The sequence below is a fragment of the Gymnodraco acuticeps genome, unplaced genomic scaffold, assembly GCF_902827175.1.
Source record: "Gymnodraco acuticeps unplaced genomic scaffold, fGymAcu1.1, whole genome shotgun sequence".
Lineage (NCBI taxonomy): Eukaryota > Metazoa > Chordata > Actinopteri > Perciformes > Bathydraconidae > Gymnodraco > Gymnodraco acuticeps.
Genome location: NW_022990692.1, coordinates 114518 through 137138, shown reverse-complemented (window position 1 = coordinate 137138; position 22621 = coordinate 114518). Strand labels below are relative to the sequence as shown.

The 22621-nt window shown below is 42.9% G+C and overlaps 2 protein-coding genes across 3 annotated transcripts; both read right to left on the bottom strand.

Annotated features, from left to right (window-relative positions):
• On the bottom strand, positions 1–7270 carry mfap3l (microfibril associated protein 3 like). The gene is given in 3 exon segments (XM_034230399.1): positions 1–2628; positions 6951–7245; positions 7247–7270. Coding segments are annotated over 3 exon segments (1377 nt in total). The 3' UTR covers positions 1–1570.
• Positions 7271–13992: 6722 nt separating this feature from the next.
• On the bottom strand, positions 13993–22621 carry aadat (aminoadipate aminotransferase). Of its 2 annotated transcripts, none has more exons than XM_034230401.1 (14): positions 22512–22621; positions 21560–21630; positions 20987–21155; positions 20527–20635; positions 19230–19304; positions 18936–19145; positions 18641–18706; positions 18099–18181; positions 17570–17666; positions 16908–16969; positions 16702–16766; positions 16332–16438; positions 14750–14851; positions 13993–14380 (listed from the first exon to the last, which is right to left on the bottom strand). In XM_034230401.1, exons 1-14 carry the CDS (start codon positions 22529–22531, stop codon positions 14339–14341), a joined length of 1278 nt encoding a protein of 425 aa, XP_034086292.1. In that variant the 5' UTR covers positions 22532–22621; the 3' UTR covers positions 13993–14338. The 2 variants fall into 2 exon arrangements, with proteins under 2 accessions (XP_034086292.1, XP_034086291.1); XM_034230400.1 differs by lacking the exon at positions 22512–22621 and adding an exon at positions 22029–22108.

The window sequence follows — 22621 nt, the reverse complement described above, 5'->3', positions numbered from 1 at the left end:
TTTTGTTAAGTATTTTTTATTAAAACAGGGTGTATTTGGTATACTGTAAATGTCCTGGTTGCAAGTGGTATCACAGCTGTTGTACTGGTTAATATATAGACCTTCCTGCATGAACAAAGCAAGCACACTTTCTGTCCTTTTTGCTCTTTTCTCCTGCAAACAGAGACAGACAATGGAAGATATCGAGCTCTGTAAACACCTTGTGTATCGGTTGGCTTAAATAATGTTAGTATCCTATCTTCTATATATATTTATTTTTTGGCAGATTGGCACCGCGTTAAGTAAGCAGAATTAGCTATAAGCAGTTCCTGTTTGCCGTGTACTCATGGAAGAACAGGTCATTATAATCATTACCTTGATACTTCAAAAGTAACTTCAAAAAAGTATTGGAGTTATGAGGATTTTTGTGTATGATTTGTTATAGATTTGGGACTGCAGGGATACATATATACTTCTGGATTGATGTATTTGACTTCTTTTAAAGACAGAAGGGTTTTTAAACTACTTTGTCTAAAGCCCCTCTGAATGAGACTTATCTCAGTTCAAGTTTTAACACGTATGGTTGTAGGAAAAGGAGATGAATTCCCTCGATGAGCCGTGAAGTCATAGTAGATGAAGCTGTGTTTATGTCTGGGCAAAAAAAAAATACCAATGTCTTTTTTAACACAGCACTTTCATTTAATCCACTACAAAAAAAGAGCCATCTTTAAGAGCACCAGTAAAAGCAGAACACGTCCAGCTCCTCTCCAAGCAAAGGAAGAAGGACCTTTCAGTCCCAACGTTCACATGCAGCAAAAATGCAACGGTACTAGTGTAAAGCCTCTGCAGAAGCAAGAAGGTGCCGAGAGCAGGTCGGGAATTAAATAAATTAAAAACGGCACAAAGCGGAGGAAAAGAAACAAAAAATATTTAAATTAAAACTGCTAGCTGAGACACAAAATCACACCACAATGGGTAATACTATTAGAAATATTTCAGTTAAAACACAAAAACTCTACCCAGAGGTGTGTGTGACCCGGTCCTGTAATATACTGTACACACATAGATTAACCTGGCTTACTCGTAGCCCGTACGATCATGAAGTAGTGACCGAGCATGCCTCTCTATTTGAGCAGGACGTTGTTCACTAACAGCAGATCAGCTGTAGCTCTGCAGAAGCTGGATGTGATTCTGGAGCGGATGAAAGAAGCTTAGTGTTCACGGTTTGAGGAAACGGCACGAAGACCAGCTTGAGGCAGTTTTCTGGAGTAAGTCATAAAACCCCTCGCATTGTCAGAAACAAAAAAACCGAAAAGAAATCATCAAATCTGAGCTATGAAAATCACGTGATCCTTTACAATTCGCTGCTTATTACATTAATAATATTGATTACCCCTGCCATGTACATTCAAGCATGAGAGTCCAGAGAGGGAACCCGCTAAAGTGTCTTTTCTCAGTCGCCTACAAAGGTTTCAGGATTGTTTCGTTCAGGAAAGATGGATACAAATGTGATTGTTTATTTGACCTTTGACCTTCAAGTGGAAATGCATAGCAGGATAACTCTTCGCTCCTCAAGGGTTCGTTTGTCTCGTCACACGTGGCTCTCGTAGAACACCTGGCAGGGGGCGGGTTTACTGTCGTCTATGGGTTCGGACTCTGCCTGCTCTACTTCCTGCTCGACTTCCTGCTCCACTTCCTGCTCCACTTCCTGCTCTACTTCCTGCTCTACTGCCTGCTCTACTGCCTGCTTGACTTCCTGCTCTACTTCCTGCTCTACTTCCTGCTCTACTGCTGCCTCAGGCTCCAGCTCCGGCTCCTCCTCCTCCTGTTCCAGAGGAGGGAGTGGAGGTGGGGAAGAGGGGGGGGGCGATGAGGGCGTGGTCTCTGGCTGAGGGGGAGGAGCCTCGATGCTGCAGCAACCTTCGATGGCGAGCTGCGGGTGCACCGACACCTGGATGGCGATGTGCTGCGGCTGCTCGTGGACCGACGAGTTGTCCGAGTCGGCGGCGGGCGATTCGCTGCGCTCCCTCTCTCGCCCTCGCTCCATCTCCCTCTCCTGCAGGATGGTGAACACGTCCCTCGCCCCGATGCTCCTGGTGACGATCTCGCGGCACCCCTCGGGCGACTGTCTGAGGAAGGTGTGTCTCATCTCGTCCACCCCCACCACCTCCAGGATTTCCTCCATGAAGGTGCGGCAGTTCATGATGAGCGGCGGGAGGGGGATGCTGCGCGCCAGCTCCTCGATGTACCGCGCAAACTCCATGGTTTTAAACTGTGTGACCTTGGCCAGCTCCAGCGTCTTGGCCGAGGTGATGATGGGGATCCGCTTGGCGATCTCGAAGGCCTTCTGAAGCTTCTCGGCGCCCTCGGTGCGGAAGAACTCGTTGATGGCTTTCTCCGTCTTCTTCAGGTGGCTGCTCATCATGCAGAGGCGCGTGATGTTCAGGGCCATGATGATGGTGAAGGTCACCAAACACACCACCATGTAGTACACGCCCATGTCGCCGTTAGTGATGACCACACGCAGAGTCACCGTGCAGTTAGAGCTGCCCAGAGCGTTGGACGCCATGCAGGTGTACTTCCCACGGTCTGCAAACTCGATGTTGGTGATGTTGAGGATCCCCGAATCCATCAGCCACCATTTCTCCCCTGCAGAGAGACGGAGGAAAGTCATGAGTAAAACAAACTACCAACAAACTATGATTAATTATAACTTGGGTTGTGTTATTGCAGCTCTTCTCTAATTACAACCTGTATGATGGTATGATTCACTTGCGATTTTCTTCATGTATCATAATAATAATAGATGACATTTGTATAGCGCCTTTCAAAGGACCCATGGTGAACACATGGCGAACAAACAAACACAAGGGGCAAATAATAAAGTAACACATTGAATAAATAGCAGTAGGGGTGGAAGCAGGCTGTGATGGGTTAGGGGTCAAAGGCCATGGTGAACAGGTGAGTTTTTAATGATGACTTGAAGATGTCCAGGGAATTGTACGACTGTTCCACATTATGAGATCTAACCAATTACTTAAGTGAAAAACCAAAGCTATCTAAACGACAGCCAAGTACGAGAAAAAAAGCTACAACCAATCCTTTTCTTTCGGTACCACACATTGCTGACCTGTTATTTAAAAAAAGACATTATGGACTGGTACTGCATAACCCAGTGAACATGCAGTTTGCCCAGTAACTCACAATCAAGGTTTAAATCCTGAAATCCTCTTAATGCATCTGTTCCCCTCCCCGTGTGATCAACAGTGAACTCTCCTCTGCAGTGTTGTTGCAGCTGCTCTCCAATAGGAACTGCTTATTCAGATGTGCTGATGTTGCACCTCTGCACTGACTCTTTTTAAGCTCAAGAGAACACATTGTTTTGGCACTAAAGCAATGGAAAATAACAAGTGTCTTTGAGCAGCGGTTTGTTAACATTTGAAAGCAGCAGTGTCCCCTCTCCATCTGTGCCTTTCTCAACGTTTGGCGCTGAAATGAACAGCCATGTTATGATCAATAGGGTATATTTATATCGGCTTGTGTGTTCAGATAGAAGGGCAGCAGTGACTTTATTATTCGTGCCTTCAATATTTAAACAGGTGGGGCTGCTCTGTGTGCTGACGTTTGTGTAATCAAAGCAAGGACGATCCATTTACATGTTGGAGAGGTTTAAGGGTTGTTTCTCTCACATTACAAAATAAACCATCTTCAAAGTCACAATTAGGTCAAATGTTGAAGCGCACTGTTCAAACCAAGGCGGTGACAGTACACTACCAGAACCTTTGGAAAAGATTTAATTTATGTAAATAGATACAGAGCACCTGCCGAGCAGTGGACACCGGTGGTAGATGTATGAGTGTCGGGTTCATTTGCTTTGTTTATCAGTTCTTATCTAAGTAATAAGGTGGTGATTCTGACTGATAGAGTGATCGAGCTTTATTGTGATGTGACACCCTTTGTGCGGTTCAAAGGGATATCATCTTTATTTAAAGAGACTCTTGGTCCATTATTACAAAAACATACAACACTCAAATATAATAAAAAAGGCAGTTATACCAATGTTTCCACAGTTCCATAGTTTGACATTTAGGGAAATCCGCTTATTTGCTTTCTGTGGGAGAGTTAGATAAGAAGATTGATGCCTCGCTCGTGTCTCTATTTTCAACATAAAGCTGAGGCGGCAGATGGTTAGCTTAGCACAAAGACTTAAAACAGGGGAACTATAAGCATACACCCTTAGGCCTTTTTACTGTAAAAAGACAATATTCCTACAAAGCTGTGTTGAAGGCAAATGAAATGAATATTATACATATGATTTTTTACACATAATAACCCTTAAATAACTGAAATATCCCTCCTTTGCAGCTTCTGTGATGGACCCTAGAGGTCGACCTTCTGCGAGTTCAGCAAAATACAAATGGTAAAAACACATGCATGATATTTGGCTGCTTGTCCTGTTAGGGATTCAAGTGTAATTTAAGTAGTGTCCTTTTAAACAAAGGAGGTAAACCCAGGGTTGTTTTGACATTTGTTCGGATAAGTCAGTCTTTATGCCAGCTATGCTAAGCTAACAGGGCTGCTGGCTGTACTGTACTGTCAACAGTTATTTGTATTTGTATACCTTTGGCTTAATACCGCTCCTGATAAAAATGACAACCCCCAGAGCAGCATTTCATCCACATGCAGCAAAGTCTTGAGGAAAATGATAGACAGATATCACAGAAGGCGTTTGTAAATCCAGAGGTCTGGAGGAGATGATAAAACGATTCCCCCGTCTTCTCCAAGCTCTAATGATTGATTTCCCACACTGGTATCCTCTGGAGGAGATGAATGGGGTTCAGGAAACGCAGCCAGGCCGACAACAACGTCCCGCCCGTCCGCCTTCTCCACTGAGAGATTTCTAATTTTAACCCCAATCACCGGACCATGTGATGCGATTGATGTGCTGCCCAATACTACAAGCAACTTTGTAGGAAGGGGAAAAGGCAGCTTATAAATGCCAGATATCTGCAGAGGAAACAAGAGCAGGCAGGTTGCAGTCACTGCTCTGGAAGTGCTGCCTGCTGTGAGGGAAACATCCTCCTCGCTCATTATATTCCTGTGTGTCGCCCAGGGGAGAATCTCTATGATGGTGCACACACTGCTCTGGGTTTGTGAGTCATAATAACAACACTGCGCTCTGATGGCAGGCTTCAACAGGCCGGCTTAGGAGAAGCATTGTTCCCTTCCTCAGGTGAACCACAGGCTGCATCTCAGGTCGATTAAATGGAATCCTTGCGTCGTTTCCCTGCGTTTAGTCCCTCCCACCAGTTGTTCAGATTTATCACATATTTGTCACTAAATGAAACATGAATTTAAACAAAACACGGTATAAACTGAGGAGTGACTCTCGTGAGTTTCATGTATTTTCTTCACTCCGCTGGGAAACGGCTCTCATGTCAAGAAGCATCAGATCAGTGCATGCACTGCATCGTCCAATCAGTGAGCGATACACAGTAAGGGGGCGGGGCGAGTGTCTGAGGATTTCACCGGAGGATGGTCTGGTGGTTCCTCGGTTATCGCTCCTCGCTCCTCGATCCTCTGGCAGAAATAATAGCTACTCAAGATGGCGCAGACAAATCAACTTCCGGTGAGACCGAGGACCGACGAGCGAGGAAATGAAAATAGTCGACCTGAGACGCAGCCAGTCATCAAAACACAGGCGGAGGAGTCTCGGCTTTAATGAAAATCACTACTGAAAACCTCTTTAAATGGTTTCCTGAATCTAATTATTAAGGAAATAATCACTTCTGTGTTCAGACAAAATGTGAAATAATTATACAAATCTGTTGAGAACCAATCCTGACTTCTCAGCATGAGGGCGTTTTAGAGAAACGTCTGGAACTATGACAAAAAAAACGGTTTCCTGTCTCGCCCTTGAATATACAAAATATCTTTCCCATGTAACAGAAGATAGGATTTGATCACTTAATTCAACATATCTGCAGTCATCTCGAAAAATGTGATTTCCTGTTCTTTGAATGTAGCATGTACATTTTGACACAGTTCTTCTTTTCTCCTAAAAGAGACAAGGTGTACTTCAACCCTTTCTATGATTGGTATTCTACGATGCGCACTGAAACACCTGAGAGTACTGGTGTTTTCCATGCAGGCTCACACACTGGCTGTGCCTTTAAATGATGCACAGCGTCAGGACCCACCACCGTCATATTTCCCAGTGACTAAGCTGAAAACACCTCCAGAGAAGCACATTTGGGTGAGTATCCTTAAGACCTTATCTACGTATTGTATACTACATTAATGCCAGTTATAACACTCTAAATGAAATATCAGTTTCTAGGGATGGGTGATATGTAATGTGATATTAATAGACTGTCCACCAAGGTGAGATCTGGCCAGAGCTATGGGCATTTCTGCATATCTTTGAAGGATTTTTGGACCAAATGTATGAAGTTTTGTTAATTGAATGCACTGGTTTATTCAAAACAAGACATACTGCCACAGAAAACACAGTACAAAATAATAAGTAGTGTGCAGATTTTTGCCCATAACTTGAGTCCTCCGGGTTTATTTCTGCGACACAAACGATTGGCTGAATACAATATGCGACACCTGGAAGTGTCACTGAGCCAGGCAGCGGGCCAATACTACCCTTAATAGCGGATCAAATGGATGTGTGGCCATTTTATAGCGTGTACGCACATCTCATAAATGCCCCCTGGCTATCTTTGAGATTTTGAGATACAGAATGTGAACCATGTTGATACACACTGAGCAGGCTGAGGAGAATTTTCATATCCTGTTGGAAACCGTGCGTGTACTAACTACTAATTCAAGTGTTACAACTATATTATGCACATAAATGTTAACTTTCAGAAGCCATATTCCGAGTGAATAATAACCCAGACACTCCTAGCATTGCTGGTGACAAAGAGAGCAGGGGTTTTAAGTAACGGTACAATCTGTCTTACCATTAGTCTCCGTGTCCAGGCGCTCTCCATGGGAGTTGAACCACTGAACACTGGGGAACGGCTCCCCGGTGATATTGCAATCAATCAGCGCACAGTTCCCCTCACGGGCAATTATCTGGCTCACTTTTGTGAACACAACCGGGCCAAATCCGTCTGTCACATTGCCGCTCTCTGTTTGGTTTGCGTCCGTGTCCACTGATAAGGCCCCGGTGGTGTGAGAGGCGATAAGGGATGCCAGGATCAGGAAAACGTATCCTCCAGCCCACTGCATTTTCTCCAACTGTTGGTGCGTCACCCCGCGGGGGAAGAGACTCTGTCATGCCTCCTGGTTATCCATCCAGCACACTGGCTATCTCTTTGAAGTAGAAGGCAATTTGGTATTCAGCTCTGTGGCTTGAAACACCTCACTAGAAAACAAGAAGGTGAATGACATGTGTTAGTCATAATGCCTCAGGACTTAACAACACAGCAGCACGATACAAGGAAACAGACATTTACATACTATTACAATTACTGAAGACAGCATTATCTGGACCCTCTATCGTACATTTGAACTGGGTTTAACCTCTGTATTTATTTGAGGATTAACTGGTGCTCAAAAGAGTGCTTCAGTAACTTCATTACATATAGGACCAGGTACCTCTGATTTGATAACAATTCATATTCACGGTTCAGGACTTCGTTGGGGTCAGAGACAATGTTGTTGGCCAGCTTCAATATTATGGTAGGCTTGGCTGATTCATATAGTTTCTCACAGTGTTGACCCACAATCTTTGACAAATGCCATCACAAAATTCACAACAGCCCAAGGTAAAATCTTCAAGTAGCTGTTCTTTAATCAACCCACACCAAAGGTTCAAACATATTTAACTTAAACTATATACATTACCTATACTATAAATGGAAGAAATAAAACATGTTCCCCTCCAAAGTCATTGTGTTGTAGATTTATGATTTCACATAATCCATCAGCACTGAAATCATTGCCTGCTGTACTATTGATCTTACATATTGAGCATATTCATGTTCATTCAGTTAAGTAAAATGACTGCATTTAATCTGTTACACAAAGACTAGCTACGTGTTCACAGCTAAAAGCAGCTATAAACATTCACAGTACATGTAGGTATCCAAAACGTGCAATAGAGCTACATTAGGTCATCTGAAACTTAAATTAAAACTAACAGATGTATCCTGTGTTATAAGAGATGCATTTTTTGCTGGATTTGAAGGAAAAACTAAGCCACTGCAACATAACGGAACTGTATGTGGGATCCGTCTAATTCCCTGTTCGCTTCGTTTTTCCCACATACAGCCCCAGAAGATCGCATGTCCGGCTTTTAAATGCACACCGATGATGACATCTTCAAGAATAATAGTTTATTGAATTACATCAGTCATGTCATGTGAAAAAGCTTTGAAGATTTCGTGCAGTTTGATCGCCAGACATTACAAAACAAGGGCGTGGGACACGGCTACGTGCTGGAGGGTTTTACATCACGGCACCCTTTCTATAAATGTGCAAACAATTAAGGTAGCTCTTTCACAATATGACACATTATTTAAGTGTAACTACAGTTAACGAAACATATTATATGAATAAAGTGAATGACGTCAAAGCTGCATTTATGTCGAGGGTTGCGGTAACGTTGCCTCCTGCAAAACGACCAACTTAACGTCGACGTCAGCAGCTCAAACGTTGACGTAAAGCCTATTTAATAAGATATTTTACAGGTTATAAATACATATATGTATACTCACATCATTGTCTGTCGTTGTTAACGTTTAGTGGGGAACACCAGAGGAGTGGATGTCCGTCGTTAGCTGTTTCTCCGCATCTCCATCCTCCCCCTACCGATAATAGTCCGCTATAACCTGCAGATCCAGACTAAAGACTGGAGGAAACATCGCCCAGTGGTGTATGCAGAGCAGGTGGAGCAATTACATGTTTATTAAGACTAAGATGCCCTTGCCCTGTATGAGCACGTGCTGTTGTATTTGCTGTAAAGTGTCTCTACTGTAGGCTATTTTTATTTTATGTACAGCACTTTGGCTCGACCAAAAATCGTTTATAAATATGTTATATAAATAAAACTTGATTTGATTTGAGCATTCATACCAACCCTGAAATGGGACCTTAATTGCATTTCAGTACATTTTAAGAGGACATGTGTATAATATGTCTGTCTTACTGGTAGAACATATAATCAGAGGTGGGAAAAGTAGGCTACTCTGAACTTGTAGGCTACTTGAGTAAAAGTAGAAGTAGCCTACCAGAGTGTAGGAATACTATGTTACAAGTAAAACTCCTGAATTGCAAATCAAGTAAAACTACAAAAATATTAGCATCACAATATACTTTAAGTACCAAAAGTAAAAGTACTCATTCTGCAGATTGGTCCATTTCAAAATATTACAGTACAGTACTTGAGTAAATGTACTTTTCCCCATTGCATAAAATAGATGGATGTTGTTGTCACAGGGGTCCCTATTATTGATATTTCCTCACACCAGTTTAAAGCTGCATCAATGGACTTTTTGGCCACTTATGGGGAGTAAGCACAAGGCATGATAATGTTTTAAGTTGAGAGGGCAACCAAGAGAAATTAGCATCCATTTAGAGTCAACATTCAACAACATTCACTCCTGACGTTAATATGTGCCTGTTACATGCCATAAATGCTCCATAAAGCTACGAAAAGATTGAGATCTAGGTGATAATTTCCTTTGATTTGTCAATACAAGCCACCCCTTTCACATTTCTCTCAGTCATCAGTGCAGCATGCATGCACCAAATCTCAACCCAACAGCTATGCAACATTTTGAGACTTACAATGTTGTTCTTTCTTTCAATATGTCACCCATCTGTATTCCTGACATGTGTCTGTGCAGCCTGGCCTTGAAGCTTCCTGAACAGCCAGCAGCAGCTTGGCAGTTTTCCAGTGTGTCATCAAACACTATACAGAAAAAGACGGCCTTGAAAACCTTGCTTGCATAAAGGTAAAGTGCTAGTGCATTTAATTTGGTTTTGCAGGTAGTGGTTTGAGTGCTTTAAGACGTAGAATATAATGACAGGTAAATGGAAACCCATTTCTTCTGCATTTATGATTATTGAAAGCTAAAAGGTTGGAGTATGAAAAGACGTTAAGGTGGACTTCAGTGTTGTGGATAGAAGCTGCAATATAAATGGGATCAGGGGCCTAAAAAGCAGGAGGGAACATCACACTTCCCATTGAACAAAAAATAATTCCTGGAAGAAATCGAGGCAGAACAGAAGCTCTTCTAAATAAAGACTAGGTCAGGGTTATGTTTGTGTACAGGAGCTGATAAGTGACTGACCTTGAAACCACTGTTAAAGTCTGAAATGGACACTCTGTAACAGGTCAAACAGTCAATAATGCTCCATCTATGTATAGAAATATGGATATTTAAAGTAATGTGTGTGGTTGTGTTTATCACACATTAGCTGTAACATTAAACCGTACACCCCAGCGCGTGCACTACGCTCTGCATCAGCCAAACGACTCGCTGCACCCTCGCTGCGAGGGGGACCCAAGTTCCCATCAGCAAAAACACGTGGGTTTGCTGTCCTGGCTCCAGGATGGTGGAATGAGCTCCCCATTGACATCAGGACGGCAGATAGCTTGCACATCTTCCGGCGCAAACTGAAAACTCATCTCTTTCGACTCCACTTCGAGCGATAGAATTATTAACGAAGCACTTATATACTAATAAAGGACTGGCTTATCTAAAGCCAGTTGAGTAGCACTTGAAATGTTTTTGCTCTATGAAGCCTGATGTACTTATATGATTCTGTTTTCTTCAAGTTGTATTTTGTTGGTCGAACGCACTTATTGTAAGTCGCTTTGGATAAAAGCGTCAGCTAAATGCAATGTAATGTAATGTAATTAACTGTTCTCTAAGCACAGTTTAGAGGTTCTGGTGCTTTCTTTTTAACATTTGTATTGTTATTTTTCTACATTCAATTTCATAACATTTAAAGGTAACTTTCTGTAAGGGTTCCCTCTTTAATACTTGCATTTGACTACTCATATTTAACTTTTACTAGTCAGGACACTAATCTCTTATTAGAGGATTCCAGTACCTTTTCTTCAGTGCTGCAAAAGCCTGATTTTAAAGCCCACAATCTGACCCCATTTTTCTTCACGGATGAATGTTTCAGCTTTACACAAACACTCCTGAGAGCTCAGTCCCTCTGCTCACGAGGTGCCACATATTAACACAACGGGGAGGAAGTCTGTGCCAAGGGAAATACAACAGTGTCCACCAACTCACAGAACGTTCTGATCGCTAACCACGCTGCTGTTTATTCAGGTCATGAGGGCCCAGCAGTTCAACATTTTTAATCTCAATCAGATCCGATCAGATTTTGAAATCCCATGTTTTGTGATCCAGGATCAGACAACTCAGACAGATTTTGTCCCAGTATTTCAAAGCTGGGATCACCCTGATCCAGATTCAGACTTTTCAAGATTACTAGATCCTGAATATCTGTGCTTTAATCCTACCGATCTCCATCTAGTCACGTGGATATGAAAAACAATACAAGGAAGAATAGAATCTGGGGGATGAAACCCTCTTTAATGGTCACACATGCAGAGCACACAGTGACATTTGTTCTCTGCATTTAACCCATCCTAGTACCAGGAGTCTAGTACTAGGAGCAGTGGGCAGCTATTGTACAGCGCCCGCGGAGCAATTGGAGTGTGGGGGGGGTGCCTTGCTCAAGGGCACCACGGCAGGGCAGGAGGTGAACTGGGACCTCTCTAAGTAGCAGTCCACACTCCATATTTTAGGTCTGGTCGGGGACTTGAACCGGCGACCCTAGCTCACAGTCCAAGCCCCTACTGACTGAGCCGCTGCCGGACGACAAGATACCACATTGCAGAGACTTCTATAATGTCTAATTATATATTTTAAATACATATAGGACATTAAATCATAATGGAATTGTAATTTAAAAAAATACTCCCACTAGGGTAACAACAACAAAAACATTCATTCAAAGGCAGCTGGATCACCCAGGCGTGCTTTGAGGAGCTGAATTCTCAGTGAGGTTTCAGTTTGCTGAAGCCGGCACAGCTGTATTTGTTCTTTGGCCAGACGGATCTGCATCTCTGCCCTCTCGGTTTCACGGCTCAGCAGAGTCTCGTAGGCATCGTCCCTCTGCTCTGGTTGTCTAGTGCGCTTGCATTTTCTCTTTCGAGGTGGCTCTTGCAGTGTGTCATCAGGCCTGGCTGAAGGTCCAGCTTCTGGATCCACATGGGTCAGGAGGACCTCGTCTTCAATGGTGTGTGTCACATCAGGTGCATTGACGACCTGAAATGAACGTTTATCTATACTTTATACCCCTTAATAAGATGATCAAAAGCATGCAAGCTCCTGGAAAATTGTAATACTATAAGAACAAGGATGCTATATAAGAAATATAGCCATTGTACTATGAAAATAGCAATTATACAAGATAATAATTGTAGTTCTGGGACAAGGATAAAATGACACATACCTGCGACTCGCCATCCAGTACAACGTTTGGTATTCCATGAAAAGATTGTGACTGCTGACCACCAATGATATCAAGCACCACATCTGTGTATTGTCCCCTATATGGTTTGTTACCCGTCTGTGGGTTTTTAGCCTGGCTGTGGTCTTTGGTAGCATGCTGCTTCAAATTCTTCCACCTCAACCTCACTTGGTCCACCGTCCTCTTGTGTCCAGATCCTGTGGCATTCACATTGTCTGTAACTTCCATCCATATTCCGCTCTTCACTTTAGTCGCTCCACCCTCTCTGTTAAAGATACCAACTATGGAGTCATAATTATTCCTTACACTCTGCAGCAGTGCATGCGTCTCAGCAGATGTAAAATTCGGCCCCTTTTTGTCCATCCTTCCAACTCACTGGTTTGGTTTATACTGAAACATATTTTCAAATAAATTGTACAGTACATTTTGCTCTGGAAATCCAGCCCTCTGGTGGGATCAAGATAATCCAGTTTTTTGGGGATCAGACTGATCCCAATCCTGTGTTGTCGGTTTGAACTACCCGTTTTGAAGATTTGATCCAGATTAAAGCTTGGATTTGATGTGCTGATCTGATTGGATATCAAAGTAATCCTAATCCTGTTTTTTGGTTTTGAACTACCCAAAATCCAAATCTGATCCGATCAGATAGGGATTAAAAGTGTTGAACAACTGGGTGCAGAACACAAGGCGGGTCAACCCCCAGTGACGACAAAACCTCATAATATGAAGATTATCTGACACCATTCACCCGCTTGCTTGCAATGTGGAGTTTTAAAGGTGGGGTAGGTAAATTTCAGAAACCGGCTCGAGATACACTTTTTGTTATATTCCATGGAATGCTCTTAACATCCCGATAGCAATGAATATCTTAAATGCTTTGACAAAAACTCCATAAAAAAATGTCATCTGTGGAAGCCGGCTAAACGGATTGGATTGCCGCCCTGTCCGTCAGCCTTCCATCTCGTGCACGCACAAATGTATCTCGTGCCCTCATTGGGCGTGCCGTCATTGGGCGTGCATTGCAGCAGTACTTCAATGACTCGCCAGCAACAGGCAGCCACTTTCACCAGTCTGCTGACGTCATGTGTTCATGTGTGTTGGAGGAGGTGCTCTGTAAGGAAGTCTGAAGGAAGGGGCGGATTATTTTCGGCTGTGTACTTTCAAATTGTAGTGCACTCGAGCCGGTTTCTGAAACTTACCTACCCCACCTTTAAGAACAACTTTATTGTGTTTGGACTCGTGGCTTTCTTCTGTGTCAGGTTAACGCTTGTGTCAGTTTCACAATCCACTTGTTGTTGATGCGGCATGTGTTGCTAGAGATTTGATCGTTGAGGTTAAAAGAGTGTGCAATCCAGTGTAGAAAGAGGTCATGATGATTTAGACGACTGTTTTTTATCCTTCGTACCAACTCAAGATGAATTTGTTGGTAAGTGGTGTAACTGTTGTATCCACAAGGGAAATATGTTGTTTAAAAGGAAAAAGACTCAAACGACCAAATACAAAGAGATACAAAAAAGTGTATTTACTTTTTTATACAGTACAGGGTTCATGTGTTGTGTATTGATGGAGCAACAAGTAAGGAGGTTAGCAACTGTCATCTTTTAACATAATGTAGTCTTTTCATTTGTTTTAAAACTCATTCATTTGTACGAATGGTTCAACATTCAGCATCAAGTACATGGACTCTGAGGGTCCTCCATTGGCTATTTTAACATTTTAGTCAGGTTAGACAACATTCAAATATATTTCAACTGTAATATATAATATATTTAAAAAATAATCCTTTAACAATAACTTAAAACAAAAAACCGCATCTTTAAGGGGAAATACAAATCTTCGTTGATCACTTGGCCTCTTTGATGAGAGATGAGAGTCTTCTGAAAGCCTGTCGAAAAATTATGAGGGATTAGAGTCTTGGTAAAGTGTGTGTGTGTGGTGTGTGTGTGTGGTGTGGTGTGTGTGTGTGTGTGGTGTGTGTGTGTGTGTGTGTGTGTGTGTGTGTGTGTGTGTGTGTGTGTGTGTGGTGTGTGGTGTGTGTGGTGTGGTGTGTGTGTGGTGTGTGTGTGTGTGTGTGTGTGTGTGTGTGTGTGGTGTGTGTGTGTGTGTGTGTGTGTGTGTGTGTGTGTGTGTGTGTGTGTGTGTGTGTGTGTGTGTTGTGTTGTGGTGTGTGTGTGTGTTGTGTGTGTGTGTGTGTGTGTGTGTGTGTGTGTGTGTGTGTGTGTGTGTGTGTGTGTGTGTGTGTGTGTGTGTGTACCTCGTCTATCTGCTCAGGTGTGGAGAGAGAAAAGGCAGCTCTGACGTAGGGGCAGGGGTCACTGCTGTTGATCATGAAGACCCCCCCGGGAACCAGCAGCACCTACAGCGCACAAACACACACATGACTTATGTTCTCTTAGTTTAATGCCAGATTATTCTCGGAGGCTAGAGGTAAATATTGATTAATCCTATTTTTATGGGAACAAAACCATTATTTTCTCATTTAATCAGCAGTTGTTTGTGTGTTTAATTAATTGCAAATGCAGACAGATTTGAACTGGCCAATAATAGTCCAACACATAACTCCTAAATAGTTTTGACACTTGATACAGATCAAACAAATCATAAATGCCATGTTAATTAGTTAGCTTTAGCAGTGCTGGCTTTTTTATTAGTTTTCATTTGGATGGATCAAAGCTAACGGTTTCTCCCTGCCTTAAGTCTTCGTGCTAAACTAAGCTAACCCAACAGGAGTTGTGTTTCCCCCTGTATGTGTGGTAGTTTATAATATCCTGAAACCTAGGAACATCCTGATAATACCCACTCTTGTTTGAACTCGGCTAATCAGCTATTTGCTAGCAGGGATTTAGATGCTCTGTGTGGGAGATGAAACACTCAGCTTCTAGCCCTTCTCACAATGGCAGCTCGGCCGCAGCATCCCACACACTAGCCTCATCCCAATACCCCTCCTCGACTCCTCTCTTCCCCTCCTCCGGGACTTGACCCGGAAATCGATCAAGACACGCCATTTTGAAGGACGTCCGAATAGCTGAAATGCACACGGAGGAGTCGAGGAGGGGTGAGGGAGGAGGGGTGCGGGAGGAGACGAAAGGGAGGAGACACGCGAGCAGACTACGCGGAAGTGTTTTCACTAGTCGCGTATAAAAGCCCCGCTCCAACCTTCACAGCTGGTCGATTTCAACAGAGGAAAACCGACAACTGGAAGATGAGTGGAAAAGCGTCACATAAATGTATAAGTGCTCACAGCTCCGTGGGAATTATTATGTGCAATTCATTTCTAAAACACAAAAGCAGAACCAACCATCATTGAATTCCTTGACTAACAAGAGAAAGATTCATTCATTTAAATAAATATTTAATCACAAATGGGCCGGTTCTAAGGGGTTATTCAGTTAAGCCCGATGAGAGGGGATACAGCTGTGCACATGTCATCATTAACAGACGTCGTTTAAGAGTAACGTTTGAGTGAACGAGGACATCCCAATTAATACCTGAGGACTCCTCCGTCCTCGCGTCACCTCCTCGTGTCCCTCGCTCGCATCTTACGGAGGCGGAGCTAAGATGCAAGGAAGGGACACGAGTGAGGGAAAGGAGGAGTCGAGGAGGGGTATTGGGATGAGGCTCCTGTTCAGACACAAAACCTGCTTTGCCCCTTATGCAAAAGATCTGCTGACAGACAGAGACTAACCGAGCGGAAAGAAGCAATGGCATTCTGGGTACTGATATTATAGTACAGAAAGTTAACCTGCAGTAATTACATTGGGTTTTGTTTCATATTAAACCACAAAGAGGATTAATGTGTGAGGGTTAGAGTGAGATTCAACAGGAAGTGTGCTGACCTCTTTCTCCAAGGCTTTCTCCATAATGAGCTGCTGGGTATCGGCTATGCCCTTTAGCTTGATCCACAGGAACATGCCTGCTGATGGGGTGTGCCACTCTGCTACATCTAACACACACACACACCACACACACACACACACACACACACACACACACACACACAACACACACACACACACACACACACACACACACACACACACACACACACATTAGGAGAAAAAAAAGGAACGCCTGGGGTGTGCGCTTCATGACTCATCCCAATTTGATCTCTTATTTTCATCACGTTTCAAAAGATTCTCATCAATTCAACCAAATATGAACTATGCACTGTCTATTATTATAATGTGTTTTGACTTGTTCACACACCTTTGAGCCACTTGTCCGCAGAGCTGATCATGGCATTGCGTTGTTTCCTGTAGAACTCAATCACCCTGTGGGAGGAGAGAAAACGGTGTCATGCACCGCTGCCAGTGTGGCCTAGTGATGGCTGTATCATGTGTTCAATATCAAATGTCTTTCTTAACCAGTCGAACTAGTAATGTCGAGCAGGTGCAGCTGCATTAGTGGCGTACCCGTCTATGTGTTGAAGGAAGCCATCTTGTCCCCAGCTGTGCAGCAACTGAGACACCATGAGCTGTGAGGAAGCAGGTTACATGTTATATACTGACTGGAACAGATCAGAACATTGTTGTACTGTAAAATGACCCTAAGGTATAAAATCCCCCCTCAGATCTGTACATCTGGAGTGTGACGCACCTTTCTTTCTTTGACTTAAAATGCTTTCCGCTTTCATGTTTCTATTTTTAAATATCTCAGAGTTATTGCCACTGTTTTAATGCAGATCATATAAAAACGCAGAGGCGAGGTTGACAGCAGGTCCTAATTAATCTCCCTCCTCCTCCTTTTTAAGCCCTCCTCTGCAGCTGCTGCCGATCCAGTCGCTCCACAAAGACTCGCTTGGCCTCAACACGTCTCCTGGCAGTGTGTACAAGTCTGCGGTGTCACTGTGTGTGTGGAGAGAGCATGCTGAACCTCATGCTGCATGGTAAATGTCAGGTTGCTGGAGGTTGAAAGCATCAAAGACGTTAGCCATAAAATGCTATGTATCTGTGAGGTTCTATCTGCTGTAGTTTAGAATGAATAAATGACTTCACACAGTTAAAAGCATCCACACCAGTAATGCAGCATGTTGATTGAGCAGGGTGTGGCGGTGTGAAGCGATGGCTTCATTTACCTGTGTGAAGGTGCTGGTGTGCATGGTGGAGGCCTGGATGTGCAGCACCACCCTGTCCACCAGAGGCTTGGGACCCGTCACAAAGCCAATTCTCAGCCTGAAACAAACAGAGAGTCAAAGACATCAACATATATACTTTATTTTCCTTAGTCTTGAATAGAGTCCCATTATCCATGAAACAGTAAAGCAAGGAATCAACGAACAAACGCAGATCTGATTTGGATATCCTGACTGACCCTGAAGAAAATGTGGCTAACAAATGTCCTCATGTACAGTCGGCACCACTAAGCCTAAAACCTGTCCAAGCATGTTAGAATATTTCAAACATCTGATTTTTACGACTTGGTTCTGAAGAATGTGAACAGGGTCTTAAAGATTAACATGGTTATTGGTGTATTTGTGAAAGGACGTGTCTGTTAACATTTGTTTTTAGAGTTTGTAATTCAGGTCCTGATTCTTTAAGGGAAACAAACATTTGAACAGCAGAGCTTCACACACTCTGGGTTTGAACACAGAGTGAGACGCTCACCCCGAGGACAGGATCTTAGAGAAGGAGTCGGTCCTGAGGATCCTCCCGTCAACATCCATGGAGAGGAAGGTGGGAGCCCACGGCTGACAAATGAGTCACAACATAAATCATACTTTGAAGACCAAAATCTATTTAAAAAAGAAAATGGAATCATTCTGAAAAATAACCACATGTTTTTGTCTAAGTTAACATTCTGCTTCAATCCCTAGTACTTAGCATTACGTTTTCCTAAAACAACAGTTTTAATTCATTTAAAAACGGTTTGCTCGGCTGCTGCACACAAAGTGAGGCTTCCACTGATATATAAAAAAAGTCAGGGTAGGATGTCGTAAAATATAACGACTTGTAGTCAAAGCTTTGTTCCAAAAATCTCAATGGAAGATTTAAATGTGTTTAAAAAAGGGCTCCTCGGTACAGCCTGTATGCTGAGATCAGACCACAGAGTAATAACAGAAGACACAGATTGATTATTTCACCTTTTTAAATGTGAGGAAATGAACTGTCTCTGCCAAACACTTGATGTGGGGGAACTCTCTTTGTACCTTGTCAAACTGCAGGAAGTAGTACGGGTCGTCCTCGATGATCAGCATGTCGTACTGCCTGGCCAGCTATTAACGACACGTTCATTAAACACGACACGTTCATTAAAAAACGACTGAGTGAATCTGCAGGGAAATCAGCTTCACAACAAGCTCTAATTAGCTGAGTCAGCGCTCAAACGGCCACTTTGCATCAATCAGAGAAGAGTGAGTCATTAACCATCTGCCGTGTGAACATGCAGTCATATTACAAATCTAAATGAGGCTGTGATGTGTGACTTGGTAGAAGAAGACAAACCTCGTACACTTCCTGCTTCCTCTGCGTCGTCATGGAGGCACCGGTGGGGTTTCCTCCGTTGGGGATGGTGTAGAGGATCTTGGGCGCGGTGCTGCCGGGCTTGTGGACCTCTGAGGGGTCCCAGCGAGACAAAACCTCCTTCAGGGCCGCAGGTATCATGCCGTGCTGATCGCTGGAGACGTTTATTAAGTTGCAACCCAGAGGCTGGAGCTGAAAACCAAAAGGTAAGAGGGTCACAGCAGCTGGAGTTACTGTAGGAGTGTGTAGTCATAAAGAAACAAAGCATTCTCTCACCGCTGCTAATGTGCCTGAATAGGTGGGAGCATCCAGCAGGACGTTGTCTCCAGGGTTGACCAGCATCTCAAACACCTAGAAACCCCAAACATCACCCCACGTCATAAAAACAACATTGTCACTTTTTATGTGGATGTCAAACTAGTGTTGCCAGTAGGTCGATAGTTGAAGCTTAAATTGTGCCTCAGGAAATCTGTTGTTCCTCCTGCATTCAACGTCTTTCTTTGACGTGACAACAACTGATTGGCGCTGAGGAAGAACCACAGGCTTTTGGCTTGCATTTGTTTTCACACTCCTGTCCTAACAGAATCAGAATCAGGTCGGTTTACACATACAAGGAATTTGACTCGGTGTCGTGGTGCATACATAAAAGTAAAACAAGAATTAAAAACACGGGTTGAGAATTAGAAAAATAATTAAAAATATATAACAGTATTACATTGCAATGGAATGGAATTAAATATGGAATAAAAATTGGCAGTAATAAAAAAAACAAAAAACGATATTGCATTAATGTAATGCATAGGGTCTGCGTTGTGGCTGAGGTAAAGCGTCAGTGGGGGGGCCGGGCCAAGGGCTGAACGATTAATCGATTTTAAATCGAAATCTCAAATGATGCGATTATCGAATCGCAAAGCCTGCAATTTTATTTTTTTTTCTTCTTCTGTGTCAGTCATCCACACCAATCAGAAGTGCTGTGCTCCACATGTACCAGCCATTGTTAACCAATCAGAAGTGGCCCATGATAGAAGGTGATAGACAGATTGATCCACCTGCCAAGTATTTTTGAATTACAGGGTGAATCTTAAACTGAAGCTTGACTTTAAAGCAACCCAACGGAAGTTTCATGTAAGTTTAGTTCTTTCACTCGTAGCTCGGGCTGCGGGGGTGCTAGAGACGGGAGCGCATTGATGCGACGTTCCTAGCCAGAGATATGGCCGCATTTTACAATAAACTTCCGTTGGGTCGCTTAAAAACAAATATCACAAATCGCAATATTTGTCAGAAAAATCGCAATTCAATTTTTTCCCAAAATCGTGCAGCCCTAGCCGGGCCTTGTTGATGAGGCCGGTAGCGGAGCCAGGTGCATTATGAGAACTTGGCCTGCTGGGACCCTCGGGGTGTCACAAACTTGCACACATTATTCCTGGATCACGTCGGCGCTAACAGCAAGGCTCTTTGCAAACTCTCAGTCAATATGTTGTGCTTCAATGGACTTCATTCACCATCATCACCCTTAGCTGATCCTCTAACCGCCTGCTACTATAACAGCTAACAGTAGAGGTGGTGTGGGTACCTTGCAGAGCCCCTCCTGGCTCCCCGTCGTCACACACATGTCCATCGGGCTCGGAGGGTTGTGGAGGTCCTTCTGCAGTTTCTTCATCCATGTCAGCAGCTCGGGGATTCTACACAGTGATGAACATTAACTCCAGAACTGAACATGCTGTTATAATGCTGTCAGTCCAGTTAATTATACTTTTATAAAAGCACTTTTAGGTGCTGTTGCTGGGTAGGTTTCAGTAGATATACGTATATTGTGTTTGGAATAGTCATAAAAAAGTAACAAAAACGTCTCACCTAAAAACGAAAAATCAACATTAGGTTAAATGAATATTATATTTCAGCCTGACACAGTTTAAAGAGGCAAATGTTGAATAAAATAAAACTTTAGTAGAAGAATGATAACCTCCACCTGCTGCTGCACACTTTTCTGATGTACTGTAATGTCTCTGTTTTTGTTCAGGAGATTTTCTCACCCATTAGAGGCAGAGTACTGCAGAGCCCTCTTCATCAGCGCCTCGTCGAAGTTGAGCGTCTGTCCGTCCTTCAGCCCGAAGGAGGCTGACAGGAAGGGGAAGGTGTTGGGGTTTGGAGCTCCTCCGGCCAAAGAGATCATAGTCGGAGGAGACCGCTGCTGCAGCTCAGCTGATTACAAGCAGAGAGATGGATGAGAGGGACTGATTACTAGCAACCTACATTCGTAATCATTTCCCCCATTTGATATACATATAAGGTGTGTTTTAAAGCATATTTGGCTCTATGTGTGTATGGCCAGGTTAATAGGAGTGACATCGAATAATGTGAAATTTCTTCTAGAATTATTTGATTTGTTGATCCATAAAATGTCATATTTGTTCACTTGTATCCCAAAGTGATGCCTATATATTGCACATTTACCAGTTCAAAACCAGTGAATAGGGGCTGCACTGCTAAACTTATAGCAGGTAAGCCTGTACATGCATTCACTACTAGATAACACAACATTTTCTGCATATTTTCTATGAAACGAGTGTCACATTTTAAACACGTGTTTATTTAAAAATACTCACTCAGCATCCTGATCGCGGAGGGCTTTCTAGCTGCACTGACAGCTGTCAGAAACCGAGCGTAATTCATGATCCTGCAGAATTAAGAAATCAGAAATATTCATCCTCACAGCTCACATATTTGCATTGCATTAACTTCCTCAGCCTCCACATGTTGCTGGAAGCCTGAAAACATTCATCAGCGTATTATTATGTTGTGACCCAAGTTAACTTGATATCAAATAGTTCCCACTTTTAACTTGCTTAAAATAAATAACTATTGTTGTAGCCTACTACAGACCAGCAGCACTGTCACATTAGATTCATGTTATAAAGAAACTCCGTAAAAGTGAGCCCACATAAGCACCAGGTGAGACACCTGTTTTTGGGACACTGCAGTGCCGAGGTGCATGCAAATTATACTCGATACATGTCTTAAAGTCACACTAATAAAGGTATTAACTCGACCACGTTCCGCTTTCTGCAAACTAACCTTGCGTAACTCGGCTTGACCGCACCGTGGACCTTTTGTCCGAGACCTACAGTGGTCATCTCGCGATACTTGCAAAGTTAACTAATCTTCCAAGATGTAAAAAACAATAAACAACTAAAATTGAACAAACAGTTCAATAACTTCGCTTAACTTTTTGATATTATATTCTTCGGGTTAGTTTCATGTAACTAATTTGAGTTGGATTAATTCCTAACAGAGAAAATGGATATATATGGATATCCAAGCAACAGAGCTTCATTTAGCATGAAAGAATGATTGCACTGTGTATATATACTTGTAATATTAACTTTATTTAATACAACATTTACGGTACAAGATTTAATCATACAGCCCATGTAGTATGATAATGAATTACAGCAAACATGTGTAATATATCCATTATTACAGCTCCGTGGGATGGCAGTAAGACGATATGGATCCGTTCTTATTGTGCATCCATGGGTAAAGATAAACGCAACTCACATTGGTTCCTCATACAGCATCTCTGTAAACTACGTGTATTCACTGAATTTCACTCTCTGCCTTTAACGGCTCGTTGTAGCTCCAATAGCTCCAGCCCCACCCTCCCTGTG

What these genes read in the sequence shown, in the direction of transcription:
- aadat (XM_034230400.1), bottom strand. Translation starts at nt 22,087, where the DNA reads ATGACCACTGTAGGTCTCGGACAAAAGGTCCACGGTGCGGTCAAGCCG. An exon ending in TTCCTTCAACACATAGACGG is followed by an intron (nt 16,767 to 16,907) that starts GTACGCCACTAA and finishes CTCCTCCCACAG; the next exon opens with GGTGATTGAGTTCTACAGGA. An exon ending in AGAAAGCCTTGGAGAAAGAG is followed by an intron (nt 14,852 to 16,331) that starts GTCAGCACACTT and finishes TGTGCGCTGTAG; the next exon opens with GTGCTGCTGGTTCCCGGGGG.